Source organism: Gastrolobium bilobum, unplaced genomic scaffold, assembly GCF_033153095.1.
Source record: "Gastrolobium bilobum isolate Gb01-03AN ecotype WA unplaced genomic scaffold, APGP_CSIRO_Gbil_v1 utg4158, whole genome shotgun sequence".
Lineage (NCBI taxonomy): Eukaryota > Viridiplantae > Streptophyta > Magnoliopsida > Fabales > Fabaceae > Gastrolobium > Gastrolobium bilobum.
The window spans coordinates 150,685-174,897 of NW_026896504.1; the positions used below are offsets into that span (position 1 = coordinate 150,685).

General features: G+C 39.3%; 1 protein-coding gene across 4 annotated transcripts in view; it reads left to right on the plus strand.

The window, feature by feature from the left end:
- The window catches only part of LOC133300083 (serine/threonine-protein kinase STY17-like), a 51,930-nt gene that overhangs the window by 362 nt on the left and 27,355 nt on the right, over positions 1–24,213 (plus strand). For 3 of the 4 annotated variants that reach the window (XR_009750019.1, XM_061499573.1, XM_061499574.1), the window contains exons 2-7: positions 621–735; positions 3,870–3,979; positions 4,114–4,233; positions 11,199–11,271; positions 11,927–12,037; positions 12,555–12,605. Coding sequence is in view for 3 of the 4 variants with exons in the window: in XM_061499573.1 (XP_061355557.1) it covers positions 621–735; positions 3,870–3,979; positions 4,114–4,233; positions 11,199–11,271; positions 11,927–12,037; positions 12,555–12,605 (580 nt within the window). In the remaining variant the exon portion in view is untranslated. The remainder of the gene's footprint in view (positions 1–620; positions 736–3,869; positions 3,980–4,113; positions 4,234–11,198; positions 11,272–11,926; positions 12,038–12,554; positions 12,606–24,213) is intronic. The other variant, XM_061499575.1, reaches the window with a different exon arrangement.

The window sequence follows — 24,213 nt, forward strand, 5'->3', positions numbered from 1 at the left end:
GTGAAAAATTCAGGATCCTTTTTTTATTTGTGCTTTTACGTTTTCAGTTTAATATTTTTGGATAACCAAATTTGGATTTTGGTTATGTAGTTTTTTTGTGCCTCTGCATGCATTCGTGTGTGCTTCAATCTCTGATTACTGTTTTGCGTTGTAATAATTGGTTATTCAGTTTCTAAGTTCACTGAAAGTGAAAATTTGTGTTGGTTTTGGGTTGAAGAATGTACTGAGCTAATATTTTTTTGTTAATAAAATTCTTTAGTGTGATTTGATTTGGTAATAATCTTATTTTATGGTTTAATATATTTTGAGTTGGTCAATCCCAAGTTTGAGAAAACAGTACTTGATGAACATTTAAGTAGCTTTTCTAGAAAGTAATCTGTTTTTTCGTTACATATACTCTTTTTTTTTTTTTAAGGAAAGGATAGTTTGGATGGGTTGTTGAAGTCTTAATGGTGAAAGTGCTTTCGATTTCTTATCTTTGTTTGATTCTAAAATATGTATTTGGTCAGTATTATGAAGTGCTACAGGATTAAGTCATTCAACATAGTGTCAGAGATATGGAAATATTAATATACAGAGATGGGATTCCGCTGTAATGCAATTCGTTGCTGTTGTTTCAGTTATGGGCTTGATGTTAATATGGATAGAGCTGAAGATGTTCTATTGCATCAGAGTCTTCTTACATTGGCAAGAGACCCTGAAAAGCGCCCTGTCTTCCATGTCCGCTTCTTGGAGGTACTACTCTTCATTTAATTTAAAATATTGAAGTTTCTATCTAGAAACTGTTTCTAAAATTCTGCAGGAAAACCTGAGAAGTGCAATTGGATTGAATGATTTGAATAATGGAATTTTATCTGCTTTTTAAGTTTACCTAACATACTGTGTGTAACCAACTTCCCTTGTAAACTACTACTTTGATATTAGACATAAAAAACATCCATATGTCTTCACCTAATAGCGAAGAATCGGTTTATGACTGATAGGAATCAACCAAGAAAAGAAGCGAAAAGTAACATAAAATGGAAGTGACTTTGTATTAATGTGGAAGCTTATCAGTACAGTATCACTGGACAGAAATAAGAAAAGAGTAACAATGGTGAAACTAGAAAATCATAGAGAAAATAACAGAAAAACTAAAATATTTCTGGAGCAGTTCGAGAGGCTCTAGACGTCTCTCCCACTCTGGTTTCGCAGCCCAAGATAGTCCCAATTTCCAACCTACTCTCTCACATGCCACTGGCTCTATTTAACAAACTCCTGTAACCACCTTGCCACCTCAGCAATGATTATGCCTCCCTTTTAACAGAATTGCATCCTTAAGGTGTGTGTGTTGTTATCTAGAATATTCCCTAATGCTGTTGAGTCACTCTTAGTGTCGTATCAATACTCCCCCCAAAAACACTCACCTTGTCCTTAAGGTGAGGTTTACAAGAACCTTCCACCGGGATCCCATTGATTAAATTGTGGAAACTCATGTGTGCCCCAAGTATGATAATGACCACCAGGATCCCATTGTCCATCTTGATCATGAGAATATTGGTGTTGGATAGAAATCTGAATCTCCAGATGTTTATCTCCTTGAACATGATAATACAGGTTAGATGTACCCCTTGAACCTGAAATCAGGAACACATAAAAGAACTGATCTCCCTTTATTTGTCCTTTAAGAAGATGCTTTTCTCCTTTTTGAATGGAGATAACATTGACCCGGTAGACTTCTTGAACAGAAAAAATTCCTTCGAAGTCCTCAGCTCCAACGTTTAGGTCCATGAAACTCTGCTTACAGCAACAATTATCATCCAAGGTTGCTGATTTAGGGGAACTACATTTGACCCGATGTCCATATTTTCCAGGAATAGAACCATATTTCTCATTGCAGCTTACAGAACTGTGGATATTGACCAAAACCAGAGAAAAATCAACATTAAAGAATGGGCTTCTAACCATAACATTGATTTCAAATGGAGCAAACATAAATCCAACAACATTCTCAATAGGAGAAGCAATAGCTGATAAATGACATACAGCAGGCACAACATCAAAGCAGATATTTCCATTTCCTTTTGTTTGTTTCTTTTGTGGTTTAAAAAATTCATCCTGGTTGGCACGAGCTTGATGGACTTGGACATCACCAGCTGCTTCACGTAATTTTAGGCTGGAAGCAGTGCAATTTTGAGTAATGAACATTTTATACTTTAACACCTGAAATTCGAATTGGAACAGAACCTGCACGACTTTAGTCCACGCCTCCTTCAACAACTTTAACGACTTAATATCATCAGGTTCAAAAATAGTAGTGTCTCGAAGGTACCACAGCTTCAGAGGTTGATGCACCTTGGCTCTGGTGTCTACCTTGTTGCACATGTTTTTTCCTGCATCGTAAAGTGATTATGTTTCTTGGGGAAGATCTACATCTTTGGGCTCATAAACCCAACCTCCAATAAAAATAGAAATACCATTGGTTTGGGTTGGAGAGGTTATGAGGTGAAATTTGGGCCTGACTTATTCTCAGCAACATGACCCAATATCTCTAAGGCACTTCCTGACCTGCTTTGCATCTCCCCCAATTTCTCACTTGGTCGTGGCTGACCCCATTCATGGCTTCGTCGTAAGAATTCATGTTTCCCTGTAAGAACAAGTTTTGGTTCGATGGGTCTGGTAATAGAGGTGGTATGGCCACCTCCGCTTTGGGTTGTGTCATCTCCTTGAATTCAGGTTTTGCATACCTAAGGGTTCCTTGAATCTCTTCACTCTCCTTTTCATGCTCCTTTATCGCAAAACCAAGGGTTTTTTTTTTCCTTACTGCCATGAATTCCCCTTGAATTTTCTCCTCCTTCTGAATTTCGATTTCTTCCTTGTTCCCGACATGCTTATTCTTGGCTGTCGTTGTCCTCCGAAAAGGAATCTCGCTGCATTTTTATCTCTAGTTTTGGAAGCGCTGGTACCGTTTCCTCCTCCCGCATTTCCCATCATCTCTCTATCTCTAGTTTTGGAGGTGACTTTTTATAATGTGGAAGCTTATCAGTACAGTATCACCGGACAGTAATAAGCAAAGAGTAACAATAGTGAAATTAGCAAATTATAGAGAAAATAACAGAAAAACAAAAATATTTTTGGAGCAGTTCGAGAGGCTCTAGACGTCTCTCCCACTCTGGTTTCCCAGCCCAAGATAGTCCCAATTTCCAGCCTAATCTCTCACATGCCACTGGCTCTATTTAACAAACTCCTGTAACCATCTTGCCATCTCAGCAATGATTATGGCTCTCTATTAACAGAATTGCATCCTTAAGGTGTGTGTTGTTATCTAGAATATTCCCTAATGTTGTTGAGTCACTCTTAGTGTCATATCAATGACATAGTATCAAAGCGGGTTCCACGACCCGGCTCTGTTTTCCATTCCTTCTGACTGAACCACTTTCAGCCGTGGCGCTTTGTCTACCACCTTTGATGTGAGAATCGGGATAACTTTTCTTTGGAGGTTCCTTGTCACCATCTTAATTCCCTCTAACATATCAGTTGGACTATGCATACAACTTTGCAGTTAGAACTCAGACAACTTTGTACTTGTTGACATTCCTTAAGTTGATGCCTTCTTTGAAATACTGCAATATCTTCCAACTAACTTTTGATATGTCTACTTTTCTGGACCACTTTGTTTATGAATATTATGTATAATTTCTGTTGTTCTTTGGCATATTAGCTTCACCTGTAGTTTTCCTTTTCTCCTATGAGGTTTATATCTTAAAACAAATTATGCCTTTCAATTTTAATATTAATTCTCTTTTACCACTGGCCAGATTTTATTTTATTTTAAGTTATGACTTTCATATCTATACTTAATTTTGTTCTCCCTCAATTTTGCTGGGAAGAATATTTCTACTCAAACAGATGGTGAAGATCAACAAATTGTAAGTACTCAATCTAGCCCAAGGCCATCTTTTCTTACAACTAATGGGGGAGCAGTATCATCTCATAAGAGGTATGCAGTCCACATAATGTAACTGTGAAGTAATATGTGTATACACAAATTTACAGAAAGGTTTCCCTAACTATTGCTTATATTATCAATTCTGTCTTGTCTTAACCTATCATTTATATCATTTCTATGTGTAGAACTAGGGATCATGCCATTGACTTTGAGCCTTGCTCCAAGCTTGAGGACCTAAATTTGGATGTTAGAAAGAACTCCAAGGAGATTGAGGGAAGATTTCTCACTGACAACTTTTCCCAGAGGTACCGCCTGAATAAAATATAATGGTATTTTTTACCCTTTGGGCCTGAATATTGTCCATCTTTCAAGCCCAATGGGCTCTTGTGTGAGGGAGCGTGCTAGAAAAATATAATATAGATATTAATGTGGTCGTTACCAAATAGTTAAGCTTTTGGGTTGAATTAATGCTTTATTGTTAACAACTTTATGAAGATTCAACTATGAAAATAATTTGTTATTCAATCCCTTTATAAATGTAATTTTAGTGTAACTTTTTCGTGTCTTTTATGCGCTTGAGCAAGTTATATTGTGGCCTGATTGTTTGGAGTCATTAATTGGCCTTCTAGACATAACGTAGGCACCTGCATCTATTTATGTTGCTCTTGGAAATTGAAATATTTAAAATGTTATGCTTTGTAATAAAATTTGTCATGTATACAAGGATTTAAAATATTTGCACACCTTCTTAGAACCCTTGCTGCATTCATGGTTCAACACCCTCAGGTATTTCCATGTAGACTTTCTCCTTTAAGTTTCCATTTAAAAAGGCATTCTTCACATTTAGTTGATGAAAGGGCCAATCCTGGGGAATATGTAGATAATTTGTAGATTTTACATGTTTGGAGAATTGACAAGTTTCACAAATGGAAATGCAGTAATTTTATTCAGTAATTTTAGGCAGTGGGGTGTTGTCATGATCCTGTTCCTGGATGCATTAAAAATAGGATTAAGACCAGGAAGAAAATTATAAATCCTTTCCCTCTCCACAATCTTCTTGTAGGTGGCCGCATCTTCTTTTGTTGTGCATTTGTGATCTTCTTATAGGTTGTTTGCAAGGGTATTATAGTACTGAGATATATTCTTGTCTTCTTGTGTCAGATCCCTCAAAACACAGTTTATTTGAAACGGGGTAGCAGTGTTGTCAACTTTTGAATATGATTCTTGCACCCCATCCCAGATTTCTTTTGTTGTTGCGCACAACATGTATTATTGTAAATATTATAATTATTTGATTATTGTTTTCTATCATTATTTTTTATTAGTTAGAATATTCTAGAAGCTTATTTGGGCTTGGCCTATTTGGTCTTTTTAATCTCTTTAAATAGAGAATTCTTGTACAGATATACTTACATTTCAATAATATACAAATCGTTCTTTTCAATTTGGTATCAAAGATATACTTACATTTCAATAATATACAAATCGTTCTTTTCAATTTGGTATCAAAGCTCTCGATTTTTAGGGCGCTGCTTCCGTAAACCACCGCCTTTAAAGACGGAATCCTATTTTCCTCTTGTCGCCATAGGAAAATTATTTCGGGGACCTTTTGGACCAAGAGGACTACTGTTTCATTCCGTTTTCTCAGATCTATCATTTTACGGAAGCTTTTTTTTCACCGGACGACCAAAACAGCTCCAAAAGATGACGAACAACACTATTCTGACAACAAACATCATTATTCTGGCGACTTTTTGACTCCGGCCAGCCACAAATAGGTTCGCGCTCGCCGAACGACCTCGTCGTGAAAAGCCCAGCTCCGGCACACCTGTCATGCGCTCACACGTGCCACCAGTCCTTCTGTGCGTGGCGCCCACACGCCGACAGCTTCATCGGCGCATGACGGTGACTTTTCGTCGCGGACCACTTGGGTTCTGGTCGCCTCCTTTTGCTCTGTTTGGATTTGTGCTCGTTTGTTTGATTCAACATCATTTGATTTTTTGATTATATAAAAATAAGAACAGAAATTTATTTATTTTTCTGATTGACTATGTTTGGTAAGATGACACACCCTACATTTCTTCTTACTTCTTGCACTGATTTAAGAAATTCATGGATTATGGATTCTGGTGCAATTGATCATATGACTTGTCTAACTGATCCAGTTCTTTCATATCACTCTACTAGTGGTATCTGTACTATAGTTGTAGCTGATGGATCCCATAAATCAGTTGTGGGTTCTGGTAACATTCAAATTCAACCTTCCTTATTTTTAAAAAATGTTCTTTATGTTCCTCAGCTCTCCACCAATCTTATCTCCACTTATAAGCTTACAACTGATATGAATTGTGCTATTACTTTTTTTCTTACCCATTGTGTTATTTAGGATATCACCATGGAGGACAGTTGGAGTTGCTAAGAAGCAGGGTGGGTTGTACTATCTCATTCCAAAGCATGCTACAAGGGATACCAGGATCAATTATTGATGAGTCATCACCCGTCTACTTCATTGTCACAGTTTTGGCTTCATCACAAACGCCTGGGGCACTCGTCGTTTGGCCTATTGAAGTCAATGTTTCCTTCTTTATTTAAGGATCAGTCAATTGACTCCTTTCATTGTGATGTTTGTTAGCTTGCGAAACACCACCGTGTGCCCTTTCCTTCAAGTTCAATAAAAAGTATTGAGCCCTTTACTCTTATCCATTTGGATATTTGGGGCCTTTCTAAAGTGCATAATATTTTAGGTGCTAGGTAGTTTGTTTCTTTTATTGATGATTGCACTCGGGTGACATGGACATTTTTTATAAAAGACAAGTCAGAAGTACCAGAATTGTTTATTCGATTTTATCACATGATCGAGACACATTTTGGTAAAAGTATTAAGCGATTAAGATCTGACAATAATGGTACGGAGTATGTCAATCAGCGTCTTTCCCAATTCGTTTTAGATAAGGGTATGATTCATGAGCTCACATGCGTGTATATTGAAAAAAGGTTTCTGTATATTAATTATTGAATAAATTACATGAGTGTGTATTTATACAAGGAAGAATCGCTAAGAATGACTCAGCGATGACTAATCAATCCTAATCACAATCAATTCTAATCAATCACAATCAATCCTAATCAATCACAATCAATCCTAATTAATAGGAAATAAAAACGGAAACATATTTGAATTCTGATTTTCTACACTCCCCCTCAAGTTGGGAGGTGAATGTTGATCATTCCCAACTTGCCAATCAAGTCTTCGAATGCTGGACGGTGTAGGCCCTTGGTAAGGATATCTGCAGTTTGCTCTTTGGTTGGAACATATATCATACGCACACTTCCATCATCTAATTTTTCTTTGATGAAGTGAGGATCAACTTCCACGTGCTTTGTTCGATCATGATGCACAGGATTTTGAGCAATGCTAACAGCTGCCTTGTTGTCACAATATAGTTTTATTGGTAGGGAATATGAAATCTTCAATTCTTGAAGAAGTCTTCTCAACTAGATTCCTTCACAAACTCCATGAGCGAAAGCTCGAAATTCTGCTTCAGCACTACTTCTTGCAACCATTGTTTTCTTTTTGCTTCTCCAAGTAACAAGATTTCCCCACACATAGGTGCAATAGCCTGAGGTAGATCTCCTGTCTACTGATGAGCCTGCCCAATCTGCATCAGTGTAGATTTCAATTGTCCTTATATATCCCTTTTTAAAGAATAATCCTCTTCCTGGATTGTTCTTGAGGTATCTAAGCACCCTATAGACTGCACTAAGATGCTTCTCCTTGGGTGAGTGCATGAATTGACTAATCGTACTCACCGCAAAGGCAATGTCAGGACGCGTATGAGATAAGTAAATTAGTTTACCAACCAATCGCTGATATTGTTCTTTATCCACCTCATTCCCATCTTCAATACCTAACTTGGTATTAGGTTCCACAGGTGTCTCAGCAGGTTTACACCCTAACATTCCTGTTTCCAACAAAAGATCTAGAACATATTTCTTTTGTGTGAGAGTGATGCCTGTTTTGCTCCTAGCAACTTCCATACCAAGGAAAAAATCGCTAAGAATGACTCAGCGATGACTAATCAATCCTAATCACAATCAATTCTAATCAATCACAATCAATCCTAATCAATCATAATCAATCCTAATTAATAGGAAATAAAAACGGAAACATATTTGAATTTTGATTTTCTACAGTGTATATCCCTTAATAGAATGGGGTTGCTAAAAGAAAAAATCAACATTTGCTTGAAGTCACCAAAGCATTATTGTTTCAGACATCGGTACTCAACTCTTATTGGGGAGAAGCCTTATTAACTGCAGCCTATGTGATCAACCACCTGCCTTCCATAGTCCTTGGCCATGTTAGTCCTGTTGATCTCATCAACTTCATCATATATATAATATATTCCCTTCATAATCACATCAAATATCAACTTCAATATTCATCATATATATTCCCATCATAATGACATCAAATTATCAACTTCAATATATATTCACATCGAATCAAATATTATTCATAATCTTTATTAAGTTCATTTTGTGGGAAGAGAACCATGGTAGATCCGGAGATCCTGCCAATCTACCCTGTGACCCGGATATCCTGCCAGTCACATATCAACAATTTGGTCATTATCAAAAACATCTCTTCCGAGTGTGCACACCTCTTCCCAAAGTTGCTACTAGTATCCCGGATATTCTGCCAGATACCACTTTGAGAAGAACGGATAATCTCTTTTCACATCACATAATTATCGGAGGCATAAAGTCCAAAAATTTTGTTCATCACTTTAGGAGGTGCCATCCCAAAGCTATCCTCCTATAATTGGAAAATTTCCTCAAGTAGTTTTCATAATTTCCACATCAATATTAGAATCACATTTAATAAATTTAATATAAACAAAACCATAGTGCCCTAAGTATCAAGATTACATCAAACAAAAATTCATATAAAGCTAACCCTTGACTCTCTAGGGATTAGGATTACCTAGTGATTTGAGTAGAGAAGCGGTTGGTAACCAAAGGAAAATAATGATTTAAGCAGAGAAGCGATTGATAACCAAAGGAAAATAATAAAATAAAATAAAATTTTGAAATAAGAAGAGAGAGTAGTAGAGGAGAAGAGAAGAAATACTGAGGATTGGTTAGGGTTAGGCTAAACCTCTATTTATAGATGAAGTTTAGGGCTCAGACATGGGCTGGGCTTCGTACAATTATTTTTCTTTTTAATTTCCTATGGCTCAAAATATCGCTGATTCATCATATCTAATCAAATAACGATTGCTAACTCATCCTAATCCAATCACATTACCAATCAAACATTAATGCATAAAAGATCAATCAATTAATAATTTAATTAATCACAATTTATCATTAGTCCTAATATATATATATATATATATTATTATTGTTATTACTACTAATTTATAATATATTATTATTATTATAAATTACTACTATTTTTCTGGGATATTATATTGGCGCTCGCCTGAGTGGGAGTCATCATGGTTGACGATGTGTCTGGGGATGTTGTTAGGTATGCACTCATGGTGTCGAATCGGAGCTTGGCCAGCTGATCAGGCTCTCGAGAGAGGGCTCTGATACCATATAATTTTTCAGAATGCAGCTATGCTTTTGTTCTCTGTTTTTCATTATTGAATATAAAGGGAACATTATATTTTATGGACTGATCAGGGATACAAGGGGTAACCAATCAATCCCTAAAAAATAGGACCAAAAACAGAAATAACGTTAAAATAAACTTAATTGATTTAAATACGGAATATACAATAGCAAACAGAATCTGGATAGGATCATGCAATCCCAGGAAGGGTGCAGCAGAATTTGAATGAGTTGAACATTCTTCAATGTTTTTGGAGGAAATGGACCGTTTAATCTTGAGATTTTATTAGGGTTCTGATAAGCTGACCAGATCAGACGGACTGGTTTGACTGGAGCAGGTCACTTCACCAGTCTGGTCTGGTTATATAAACCATTCAGTATTCAAAATGTTCAATAGCTGGCTAACAGTACTGAACTGGGAAAACTGTTTGAACCAGTGCCAGTTAAAATGATTTGAATGCGAATAAAAATTATTTTTGCTTTGGTCCGTCTCCTTCTCAATCTTTGCTGCCCAGCTCTGGCCACTGTTCCCATTTCAGGCCCCCACAGTAAAGTGGACGAGAAAGCTCAGATGTGGCTGTTTGTGCCTTGCTTGTCTTGAAGTGTCTCACCCCAGTTACTGCAGCAAGTCTTTGAATGTTAAAATATGAGGAGTAAAGAAAGAATGGGTAAAAGATTAGGCAATGCTGCAGCTGTGTTGAATGGAGATGTTCGAATGGGGAGAAGTACTGGCCTAGTAAAGAAAGCCGATAAGGGATGTGTGTCAGCCATGAATAAGCTTGCTTGGAAAATTGAAAAAGGCTAGCAAGGATAAAAAAAGTGGCTTTATGGATGATGGATACTACTTTGCATATTTCATTTATTAAAAAAATTAAACAAGCAAACAATATTAATCTGATTAGTAATTATGCAGAAATAATAGTAGTGATTCCAAGTTCCAACCGTGAATTGATATAATTAATATTGTAGGCAAGAAATGCGCATCTCACTTTGACAATTATAATAAAATTTTAATTATTATATATGTAAAGAACCTTGGGATACACCACCCCAAAAGCTAGCTCAAAGGGTGGGAGTGCCCAAGACCTTATAAACTCCACATTAGTTGCACATACAACTAATGTGGGACTATATATCTCAACATGCCCCCTCACACGAGAGCCCATTGGGCTTGAAGAGTGGACAATGCAACAGGCCCAGCCTACTTGTGCTAAGAAACGCCACATGAGAAAGTGGGGTGCGGCGAGGCTCTGATACCATGTAAAGAACCTTGAGGTCACCACCCAAAAGCTAGCTCAAAGGGTGGGAGTGCCCAAGACCTTATAAACTCCACATTAATTGCACATACAACCAATGTGAGACTATATATCTCAACAATATATGTTAAATTTATCATAATAATTATATATAAATATATGTACAATTATACTCTGGTTCAACTATTGTTGAACCATTAAACCATGAAATTGTCCCATGACTGGTTGACTTTGTTTTTATCATATGTCAATCACACCGGTTTACTTTTTGTTTTTATCAACAAGTCAATCTCACTTTCCCACAAATTGAACTATTACTTGTGCATTTTACCTGAATAATTAGAGATCTCTCACTTGTTGTAAATTTGTTGACAATACTATGTAAAATGCAGGCAGGAATATTCAAATGTCCCAATTCATGAAGTAATATTTTCCACCATCGACAAGCCAAAGCTTTTAAGCCAGGTGGGTTTGAAATGTTTACCTTTTCTCTTTAACGGTAAATATTATATCTTTTCTTACTTAATTGACACTCCAAAAGGAAATGAACTAAAGTTTTTCAATCACCTTCTGTCCTCCATATAAAATATCTAGATTTAAGTTTAACTTTCATAGTTTATAAATTAATTCATTAGCTGAATGAAATTGAAACTTTCTGAAAAATGGAATGTATTTCAATACATGGCTGAAGATTTGTTAAGAGTTATGAGTATGCTGTCATATAAAGCCAAAACAATATCCATCTGAAATTATAAGTGGGCTATTGGTTCCCGTGTTTTCATACATAGTTTTGTGCTATTGTTTTGCGTAGTTTTTTTCTGTATCTTTGTTTTAATGACAATGATTTTCGTGATAACTCTAGCAACCGTTCTGTCATTGTCTGAAAAGACTGAGTATAAAAAGAGAAGTAACGAATTTTTCTTCCAGAAAACAGGTTTAGACTAATATACTGGAGGGGATTTTCCCTTAAGAGCTTGAGGGTGGATATTGTGGATTTAATTTGTGTAAATAAGGTTTCAGTCAGTTGATATAGTTAAGTGTGAAATGCTATTCTGTTAATGCACTGAAATATACTAGATGGGCAACAAAATTTCTTTTGATGGATATTATTTTCTTTTAGTTGTCGGCTTTGCTGTCTGATATTGGGCTTAACATTCGTGAAGCACACGTTTTTTCCACAACTGATGGTTACTCCCTCGATGTATTTGTGGTGGACGGATGGCCAATAGAGGTACACTACGACTTATGAATGTGTTTGAGTGCATTTGCTTTCCCCTGAAGACCTTTATACTGATGTATCTTTGAATTTTGACACTATTGATTTCAATTTTTAAAGGCATTAAGTGGTTGATATCTCTTTAATTGATTATGCAATTTTTTTGTATGCATTTTATTACTCTTTTATGTCACGGCAATTCAACTGTACATTTTGTGCTGTCATCTGAACTTTGAAGACAGATTAGGTGTGACAATGATTTATACCCCTAAAAGTTGCATCTGCATCTATCATATTTAGTTGTTAAGTCATACCCGACTATTGATTTTAGAAAAAAATGAATTAGTCTATGTCAGAAGTTGAGCTTGTAGGTTATTAAGGAGCGCTTTTATTATATTTCTCTTATGAAAGGGATCTGTGCTGATTCAAAATGTTAGCTGACTTAGCAATCTGTGCCGATGTTCATCTGATTCAAAATGTTAGCTGACTTAGCAATCTGTAGGTTATTAAGGAGCGCTTTTATTGTATTCAGGAAACAGATGGGTTGTATGACGCAATGGAAAAAGCTGTCGCGAGAAGTGAGGTGCATTGTGTGTCCTTGACTTTATATTTACAAATTCATTTGCTGATTTTATGTATGACAGTGTGAGATGTTGGAACAATATGTCTCTTAAAAATGATTCTTAATGTTCATTGACTTGAATTGCCTGGAACAAATGGAAGAATGAAGAGTAATAACTCTACAATTTCCTTAAACATGGTAAAGAGTATGGGCTCTAGGAGAGGAGATGTTGAGCCACCTGTTTCTTAAGAAGCAAAAAGATCGATGTGCTGAGTGATGCGAGGCATGGATACACACGCACATATTTAATAGAAAAAGAATTATAACTAAGGAAGGAAAGTACAAGAAAGAGAATAAGCCTTACCAGTGGTTCAGACGATTGAGGTTGCTGTTGAGGCAATGTGGGCTGTTCAGACGATTCAGGTGTTACAATCTTTCGTATCTCTGGTGTACTTGATGTATCAGTCATAGGAGGATCAGTTACAGGAGGATCAGACATAGACACATTAGGAACAGGAACAAGAGGAAGAGACACTGACACAGGTGAAGGAGTAGACACTGAAGATTCAAAGAAGGAAGGTAATGAGTCTTCTGGTGAATTATTCTCCCCCTGAAGATGAGGACCTTGGAAAAAGGACTCAGATTCCTGAAATGTAACATCCATAGAAACAAAAAATTTCCGACTTCCAGGGTGATAGCACTTGTAGCCCTTCTTATCAGGAGCATATCCAAGGAAGACACATTTAAGAGCCCTAGGATCCAACTTACTGCGATGCTGTTTATGAATATGAACAAAGACAACACACCCAAACACTCGAGGAAGAAGACTTTGCAAAGTTGGAACAGAAGGAAAAAAAGAAGTCATGGAGTGAATAGGACTTACATGATCGAGAACCCGAGTGGGTAGACAATTGATCAAGAACGCTGCAGTAAGAATGGCATCTCCCCAATAGCATTTGGGTACATGTGTTTGAAACAGTAAGGCACGAGCAACTTCAAAAAGGTGACGATTTTTCCTTTCAGCAACCCCATTCTGTTGAGGGGTGTCTACACAAGTAAGTTCATGAATCATACCTTGGTTTTGTATAAATTGGGAAAAAGAGTGATTGACATATTCAGTACCATTATCTGTCCTTAGTCTTTTGATTTTTTTACAAAATTGAGTCTCAATCATTTTATAAAATTGAAAGAACAGTTGTGGTACCTCAGACTTTTCACGCATTAAGTAAACCCAAGTTACACAAGTGCAATCATCAATAAAAGAAACAAACCATCTATTTCCAGAAGAATGAGGGACCTTAGAAGGACCCCAAACATCAGAATGAATAAGATCAAAAGGTTCAACACTCTTAGTAATACTAGAAGGAAAAGACACACGATGATGCTTAGCAAATTCACAAACATCACAATGAAAAGACTCAACAGACTTAGACAAAAACAATGACGGAAATAAAGATTTGAGTAAACTAAATGGAGGATGACCCAAACGCTTATGATGTAGCCAAATTAAAGAATCAGCAGTTGATTGACCATGAGACATGAATGTGTGATCTGTTACTTTATTTGCGGGAGATTGTGACACCATATAGTACAGCCCACCTTGCTCTTTAGCACTACCAATCGTCTTCCCCGTGGCGAGATCCTGAAAAACACAATGGGTAGGGAAGAAGGTTACAGTACAATTCAAATCTTTTGTAATTTTGTGAATAGAAAGAAGATTCGTGGAGAGTTTTGGAACATGAAGAACATCCTTAAGATGTAAGGACTGCTGTAAGTTTATGTCACCAGAACCCGCAACTGATGTATGTGAGCCATCAGCTATGGATATTGTATGAGTTCCAATGGTAGGATGATAAGAAATAAAGGAGTCAGCACAACAAGTCATATGATCAGTTGCACCAGAATCAACAACCCAAGAATGTTTAAAATCATTACATGAAGAAAGGAAAGAATAAGTTTTGGAGCTCATACCAGTCATAGCCAAAGCACTAGTATCAGATGGCTTACTCAGAGAATCAAGAATGATTCGGAGCCGTTCCAACTCATCTGGACGAAATGCAGGTTGGGTCTGATTAGGTGCAGAAGTTATTTTAGTAAAATGCGGTTGACCACGCATCCTAGCCATCTTTTCTAAGACAGTTTGCTTTCCATGGAGGCGAAAGCATTGATCCTTGATATGACCTGTTCTTTTACAATAAGAACACCATCGATCATCTCTCTTAGGTCTAGAAGATGCACCATCAGAAAACTTTGTAAAGGAACTCCTTTGAGAAGAGGCCATACTGCACAAAAAATGGTCAAAGGATAACACCAAGAAGCCAAAAATCACAAAAGAAATGCCAAACGACGTCCGATCTGAGAGGAGAGCACAGATCCAGAAAGAGGATGAGGAGAAGATCATAAAACTTTTTGGCCGGAGCTGGAAAAAGTGGCCGACGCGCCTCCACGCGCCGGTGGAGGTGTCTGCGAGTGGGCCTCACTCGCCGGTAGTGTGTCGGCGCGTGAGAGCGCGTGCGGCGGCCGCTGGAGCTGAAATTTCTGTGGCGAGGTCGTCCGACGGTCTCGAACCTTTTTGTGGCCGGTCGGAGTTGAAAGGTCGCCGGAAAAGTGTCCAAAACGCGATGAACAGTAGCGGCCTTGTGTTGTTTTGTGAAGATCCGGTCGTCAAACGATTATAACACGTCCGTAAGCTGATAGATCAGAGAAAAAGGATTTGAAAACTGGTCCTCTTGGTCCAAAAGGTCCACCGAAATTTTTTTCCGGTGGCGGCTAATGGCGGCAAGAGGCTAAGAAAGAAGGTTTCTGTTTTAACGAAGGTAATTGCGGAAGCAGAGCCCTCTGGATCGAGAGCTCTGATACCAACTTGAAAGAAAAGGGTATTTGAAATATTATTGAATTGTGTATAATCTGTACAAAGGGTTCTCTATTTATAGAGAATACTTGACCTAATTTTGACCTAATGGGCTTGGCCCAATACAAGAAATAAATGACTAAATAATAACTAAATAATTATTATTTACAACAACATCCTCACAAGAAAACGACAAAAAGAGGAACTGGAATCTACGAGATTGAATCATGTAAGAAAACATGCCAATCTCGCTGCATGTCTGACAAAGAAACACCTCTAAGAAAACCATGAGCAGAATACCAAAGGAAAGCTTAAAAAATAACCCTATCCCAAGTGAAGTCTAGAGTTGAATAAGTGCCCTTAAAAATTCTAACATTCCTTTGTACCAGAGAACTGCAAAGACTAAACATTACCACAGGATCTTAGCTTCTTCACGAGATCCAAAACCTTTAGATGTAGAATTAATAAGGTGAAATTGGTGCAAATCCATAGTGCAATCCAAAACTCTCCAAAAATCCGTAACAACCTATGAAGCATGGACACTGACACAAACACCAACACCAGAGGCGGACAAAGGGACACAAACACCAGAGGTGGAATGGGACATGACGTATGTATGTGTATATGTGTGCAGGTCAAATGAAATTAAATATGAGCAACATGATAAAAGATCTAAATTAAGAATCAGGGCTTATATATGCACCTCAAAACAAATTGCTAAGTTTTACATTTTCCTATGATAATAAGCTCTGTGAAGAACCAATTCTACCCAAAAGCTTAAGCTATTGGGTGAAGGCCTTTTTAATGGTTTATATTATTATTTAACACGCCCCCTCACACGAGAGCCCATTGGTCTTGAAGGGTGGACGATGCATCAGGACCAGTCTACCTGTGCTAAGAAATTCCACAAGAGAAGGTGGGGGGCGATGAGGATCGAACCCGGGACACGAGGCTTTGATACCATGTAAAAAATCAATTCAACCCAAAAGCTTAAACTATTGGGTGAGGGCCTTTTTAATGGTTTATATTATTATTTAACAAGCCCCACAAAAAATATATTGAGACATCATATTACAATGTAGTTGTAACACCTCGTGTATACCCGGATTGTTATCATATTACAGTATTAAGCGCAGCTCAATTAAATGCGGAAGCTAACTTTTTCTTTTCAATTATGACGTCATTATCATTAACTAAGTTGATTACTTATTTCTTTTTCAAAACATTGCCTGTATGTACATTGCAATAAAGAACTAACTGAATAACCTCATATATAGATGTGTATCTAATCACGGTACTACAACACGTAAACCGGACAACATCCTGATACATTATACAATTCGAATCTAAATAAACATAGTCAACACAATGTGGCATAGACAACTCCCATGCTCACCAAATAAGGCAACAAAGCCAACCCAAGTCTCAACTCAATAACAAGATAATGAAATAAAGCATAATCATTAAACAGGCATATCAACAGTCAACATGTATAATCAACTCAGCTCCGGCCTCCTGCCGCCCGAGGTATCAACCCCCGAGGTACATGAACCTGAAAATGTGCCCCAAACGTGGGGTGAGATCTCTAAAAAGAAATCTCAGTAAGACAAGGGGTCCTCAAGGATCTCTCCACCCTAAGCTCACTTACATGTGCAATATAAGTTCAAAAACAGTAAAACAATATAAGTTTCAAAATCAATGCAATGCAGCATATAATCATGTCATGTGTGTCAGAATCCTACTGGCCAGAGAATAAAAGTATGAATTACATACGTCTACAACCTACCGTAGTACAAGACGCTACTTGTACCCACCCACAGGATCACCATCTTGTATGACGCTACATACTCAGGCTTACCGTCTAGGTGGAACAACACATACATTTCATAAGGCATTTGCACTTAACAGCTCAATAGCATTTCAATAAATCAACATTTCATAAAAGCACATCATGCATATAAACCATCCCTCCATGAGGTATGGTGGAACCAATAATGAGCAAAACCAAGGACACGAAAGCTTACCATTCAAGCTAACAATTCAATCAAGAGTCCACACTAGCCCAAGGTCACCAAACAACACCCTCACAATCTGTTTATAACAGAAATAGTCATTATTATTCATAGCCCAACGTTTTACTAAGTGTTTAAAGCTTTCCAACTTGTTTTAAGTGATTTTAGGCTAATTTTGCAGGAGGTATTTGAATACTCCTCGATGAGTACCCGAATACTCTATGTCTCCAGAAAGTATCCGAATACTTTCACTAAGATATTCGAATACCACATGGTGTCCGACTACTTTCACTACAGTATTCGAATACTACTCAGTATTCGAATACTTATACTAAGGTATCCGAATAGTTTTCTTCCCAGAAAAGTATCCCAATACTCCTTCAAGAGTATTCGATTACCTGTTGATGAGTATTCGAATACTCCACGAAAAGTATTCGAATACTTATCAGACAGAATGCAGAAACTCGTGCAATTTCTGCATAATCTCTATTTTTGGGGTCCAAATGCGTTTGGGAGTCCAATAACTCCACAAACAGAACTTCATTAACACATTTTACATATGGTTCATCAATCTTTAAGTTGAATGATCAAAGTTTCCCTTTTTAATGGATTAATCAAGCTTAAATCATGAATATTTAAAGGTGGTGATCATGGTTTACCTCAAAGCTTAACAACTCAGAAAAGAAACAGATTTAGAGCCTCCAACACAGCTCCAAGATTCTGACTTTGCAAAGCCACGAATTTGGCACACAAGTTTGGTCCTTTACACTTAAAAATGGCTTCTTGAAGCCTTAAATGCCAAGACAATGGCTCTCACAACCCCAAACCCAAGTGGACAGCCTCAAACCCCTACCGCAGCAGCCTAACACTCAGAAATGATACACCAAACTCCCTCGCAATGTTAACCAACTCAGTGTTTATATGATCAAGAGGAAGAATCAATGTAAAAAGATGTGTTCTTGGTCCATTTTGGTGCATGGAACCGAAGTCCAAGAAGAGAGGAAAATGGCTGAAGCATATCAGCAAGAGGAGGCACGTAGAGCTGATGGAAAATCAGCCTAGGGTTTTGTGCCCCTTAGTATTTATAGGTCCACTTAATTAATCGTCGGTATTAGCACTAATAGCTCCGCTAATCATTTTAATATCAAACTTAAGATTCTGAACCTAGCCACTTTTCTATGATTTGTCATATTTTTATTATAATTTTTCGCAGCACTTTGTCAGTATGCGCTTTACGTAGCCAGTATCAGTCCTGACGCCAGTTCTCATTATTTCGACTCCAAACTTGTTATACCAGTCCTAAGTATTATTCTAGTAATATATACATACTCTTTATACCGTGAAGCAGAACTGGTATCTGCACTTTTCGTCAATAAAACGACTTTCAACATTATTAATCGCTTACATTAATTATCCAAGTCTTCTCATCATTATTCTAGGTCAATTATGGAATTATTTCATAAATTCATATTTAATTACTTAAATTTCTAAATTAATGGTGCGGGTTCTTACATTCACCTCCCCTTTTTAAGAATTTTGTCTGCAAAATTAGAAACATACCTGTCCCGAAACTCTGGGTATTGCAGGAGAAGCTCGTCTTCTCGCTCCCAAGTGCACTCCTCAGGAGTTCTTCCTGTCCACTGTACTTTGACCATCGGGATGATCTTGCTCCTAAGCTTCTTCTCGCCACGATCAAGGATCTTGAGTGGTCTGATAGGAGTCTTTAAGTTCTCCCGAACCTCCACATCATCCGGTTGCACCACGTGTGAAGGATCCGCTATATAGCTCCAAAGCTGAGACACGTGAAACACGTCGTGGATGTTGGCCAAGTTCGGAGGCAAGGCAAGCCGGTAGGCAACGGGCCCTACCCTACCAAGAATCTGGTATGGCCCAATGAATCTCGGCTAAGCTTCCTCACTTCGAGGGCCCGACCAACACCGGTGACAGGTGAAAGTCTCACAAACACGTGCTTACCCTCACTGAACTCCAGCGGTCGATGCTTGACATCATAGTAACTCTTCTGGCAATTCTGCGCCTGCTTCAGCTCCTCTCTGATCATCTGGATCTGCTGGGTGGTATCTTGAACAAAGTCCCAAACAAATAACTCCTTATCTCCAACCTCAGATCAACAGGTAGGAGTCCGACACCTCCTACCAAACAACGCCTCGTAGGGTGCCATGCCCAGGCTAGCATGAAAACTGTTGTTGTATGAAAACTCAGCCAATGGCAGGTACCTATCCCATGCTGAGCCCTGCTCCAATGTGCAAGCCCTCAAGATGTCCTCCAAAGTTTGGATGGTCCGCTCAGTCTGTCCGTCAGTCTGAGGGTGATAGGCTGTACTCAATCTCAACTGAGTACCAAAAGCTCCCTGCAGCGCCTCCCAGAACCGAGATGTGAACTTCGGGTCCCTATCCCTAATGATACTCTGGGGCACCTCGTGAAGCCTCACAATCTCGCGAACATATAGTCTGGCCAACTGCTCAGTAGTGAAGCTCTCCTTTACCGGAAGAAAATGGGCAGACTTAGTCAATCTGTCCACAATGACCCAGATAGAGTCACAACCAGCCTGAGTCTTAGGCAAACCCGCCACGAAGTCTATGGAAATGCTCTCCCATTTCCACTGCGGTATCTCAAGAGGTTGAAGCTTACCAGACGGTTTCTGGTGTTCAATCTTCACTTTCTGGCATATCAAACACTTGGACACATAAACAACTATATCTTTCTTCATGCCCGGCCACCAGAAATTTCTCCTCAAGTCCTGGTACATCTTTGTAGCCCCAGGGTGGACAGGGAATTGGCCCTTACGAGCCTCTGTCATCACCTCCTCAGTCAATGGACCCCTAGGGATTACAATCCTCTTCTGAAACATCAATAATCCGTCCTCATTCCAAGACACACCATCTTGGTTCTTCACATAATCAAGGCACTCTCTTTGCACTTGCGCCTCTTTAATCTTCTCCATTAGTTCATTTTCCACTCCCACTGTTTCCATCTCGAGAAGTGTACCCCCAAACACAGAGGTCACTGTCAAATCTCGAAACTTCTCAATCACATCAAAGTCACCCATCATCAAATTGGATAGACTCACGGATTTCCGACTCAAAGCATCAGCTATCACATTGGCCTTGCCAGAATGGTACTTCAACTCAAAGTCGTAATCCTTCAGAAATTCCATCCATCTTCTTTGTCTCATGCTCAGCTCCTTCTGGTCAAAAAGGACTTTAAACTCTTGTGGTCACTAAACACGGCAAACTTCATGCCAAACAGATAATGCCTCCAAATTTTAAAGGCAAAAACAATCGCAGCCAACTCCAAATCATGAGTCGGGTAGTTCCCCTCATGAGGCTTCAACTGTCTCGAAGCGTACGCGATAACACTACCAGTTTGCATCAACACAAAACCCAGCCCCTTTCCAAAGGCGTCACAATAAAGCTCAATTTGCTCCGCAGGATCAGGAAGAATCAACACTGATGCAGTGGTCAATCTCTCATTTAACTCCTGAAAATATTCCTCACACTCGTGAGTCCACACGAGCGGAGTCTTTTTCCGGGTAAGGCGAGTCAGTGGCAATACCATATTGGAGAATCCTTCAATGAACCTCCTATAGTACTCGGCCAAACCCAAGAAACTTCTCACTTCCGTAACTGTTTTGGGTTTCTCCCAATCTAACACAGCCTCAATCTTGTTGGGATCTACTGCAACTCATTCTGCAGAAATCACATGCCCAAGAAATTGGACCGACTTGAGCCAAAACTCACACTTTGAAGGCTTAGCATAAAGCTTTTTCTCCTTCAGCACCTGCAACACAATCCTCAAGTGCTCCGCATGCTCCTCCTCACTCTTGGAGTAAATCAAAATATCGTCAATGAAGACGATCACAAAACGATCCAAGTACGGGTGAAAGATACGGTTCATGTAATCCTGGAACACTGCCGGTGCATTGGTGAGTCCAAACGGGATCACCAAATACTTATAATGACCGTAACTCGAACGAAACGCGGTCATCGGGACATCCTCCAGCTTAACCTGGATCTGATGGTATCCGGACTGAAGATCAATCTTGGAATACACGCAAGCACTCCTCAGTTGATCCAACAGATCATCAATACGAGGGAGGAGATACTTGTTCTTGATTGTCACCTTGTTCAGCTGTCTGTAATCGGTGCACAATTGCATTGTCCCATCTTTCTTCTTAACAAAAATGACCGGTGCTCCCTATGGAGACACGCTCGGTCGAATGAAATGCTTCGAGGAAAGTTCCTTATTATGCTTCTTCAATTCCGCTAGCTCAGGTGGAGACATCTGGTATGGAGCTAATGAAATAGGACCCACAGCCGGCAACAAATCAATGGAGAACTCTATCTCCCTCTGTGGCGGAAACTCGAGAATCTCCTCAAGAAACACCTCGAGGAATTCCCTCACCACAGGAATGCCGATAATATCCTCCTGTGTCTTACTCACCAAACCTTCCAACATGACATAACTGAATGCCCCTGCTCTCAAGGCTCTTCTAGCCTGTAGCACTGATATGTAAGGAGAAGAACTGGCAGTGGAATACACGGAGACCTCACCACTTTCTTCGCACAGCAATCAATCATCACACAATTCTTGGACAACCAGTCCATGCCAAGGATGATCTTCAAATTAGCCATCGGTAATCCGATCAGATCTACCGAGTACTCACGGCCATACCATTAAAACACGACATTGCAATGTGCAGCGGAGGTATCACTTTTCTCCGGTGGCGGTAGTAACCCACAACAGTGGAGAAAGCACAGAAATAGGCAACTCAAGCCCCACAGCAATTGGGGTCGCGATGAAGGAATGCTTAGCCCCAGAATCAAATAACACATCAACTGCACAACTACCAATGAAAACGGTACCTCTCACAAGGTTCGGAGCTCTGTCCGACTGCTGCCGATCCAAAGTGTAGACTCGGCCAGTGGCTGGTGGCACGACAGGTGCCGCTGTAGGTGCAGTAAGAATCATCTGCAATGGAATCGCCTGAACTACTGCAGCTCTAGCAGCTGACGAAGGACAATCTCTGGCATAGTGAACCTCCTTGCCACAGTGGAAGCAAATGAGATTACCGATGGCACACGACCCAACACGGCCCAAATGAGATGACCGGAAAGCATTCAGCCGACGGTCTCGCGTCTCCTGGTCCTCCGCAGGCTCAAAGTAAGGCTGCATCAATCCCGTGAGGTGACTCACACCCTCCATGCGACTCTGACTATCGTCCTCATGAACGTGCGCCCCACCTCCTCCAAGCCCATCCTGGTGACTGGGTGGAGACGGCGGCGGCGGCGGTGGCTGTGGAGGTGGTGGCGGAGGATGCTGGCCACCAACATGACCAGTCCTCATCTCCTCCAACATGACCCTCATCATGGTCATGTTTGCCAGCCGGTTCGCCTCGAGCACATCCTCTGTAGCTTTTCGGTTCGCCTCTTTAATGGCGTCTAACATTGCCTGATTGGCCACTCTAATGGCCTCCTGGTCGGCTTGTCTAGCCGCCTGCATCCCAGCTAATGCAGTCAGGACCGGGTCAGACTGACCCTCTCTCATCTCTCGAGTCCTCCAGGGAAGTACCATGACTCTGCATAGGTTACACAAAGAATGAGTTGATCTGGCTCACACAATGTGGTCGGTCACGCATGCATCATCATAGTAAAACCCTAAAGAAACTGAACAGACAATTCTCACAACAATTCATCCTAAATTATTGCAATACATACAGGCTTTTTCCCTAGAAAGTGCTCTGATACCATAAAATGTAACACCCCGTGTGCGCCGGGTGTATTAACATACAAATGGTAATGGCGTAGCTAATCAAATGCGAAAACTAGCTTTTTCTTTCCAATTATGTGCATATTAAATTAACCAAGTTGATTACTTATCCTTTTTCAAAATATCGTCTGTATGTAAATTGCAATAAATAACTAACTGAATAATCTCATAATATAAATAACTGTGATATATAGTCACGGAACTACAACACGTAGACCGGACAATAATCCTGATACATTATACAACTCAAATAAAATAAGACATAACTGATGTCAATGTGGCATGGACAACCTCCATGCTCACCAAATAAGCAACACATCCCAATCAATGTCTCAACTCAAATGACAATATACTGAAATGAAGCATGGTAAACATCCAGGCATATCAGCAAAAACAGCATGCATGTCAACTCAACTCCGGCCTCCTGCTGCTAGAGGTATGAACCCCCGAGGTACCTGTACCTGGAAATATGCCCCAACACGGGGTGAGATCTCTAAAAAGAAATCTCAGTAAGACAAGGGGTCCTCAAGGATCTCTCCACCCCTAGCTCACTCACATGTGCAATATAAGTTCCAAAACAGTATAATAATATCATTTTCAAAATCTGTGCAATGTAGCTTATATCCATGTCAGGTGTGTAAAAATCCTACTGGCCAGAGAATAAAAATGTAGGGATTACATACGTCTACAACCTACAGTACAAGGAACACCGCTTGAACCTCACCCACGGGTTGCCATCTTGTATGTCTCCACATACTTAGGATTATCGTCTAGGTGGTACATCTCATACATATCATGTGGTCCTTGCACTCAAATAAACAGCTCAATAGCATTTCAGTAATCATCACATAATTTCATAAAAACACAGTATGCATATAACCATCCCTCCATGAGGTATGGTGGAACCAATAATGGGCAAAACCGAGGACACGAAAGCTTACCTCTCAAGCTTACTGTCCAATTAAGAGTCCACATCACT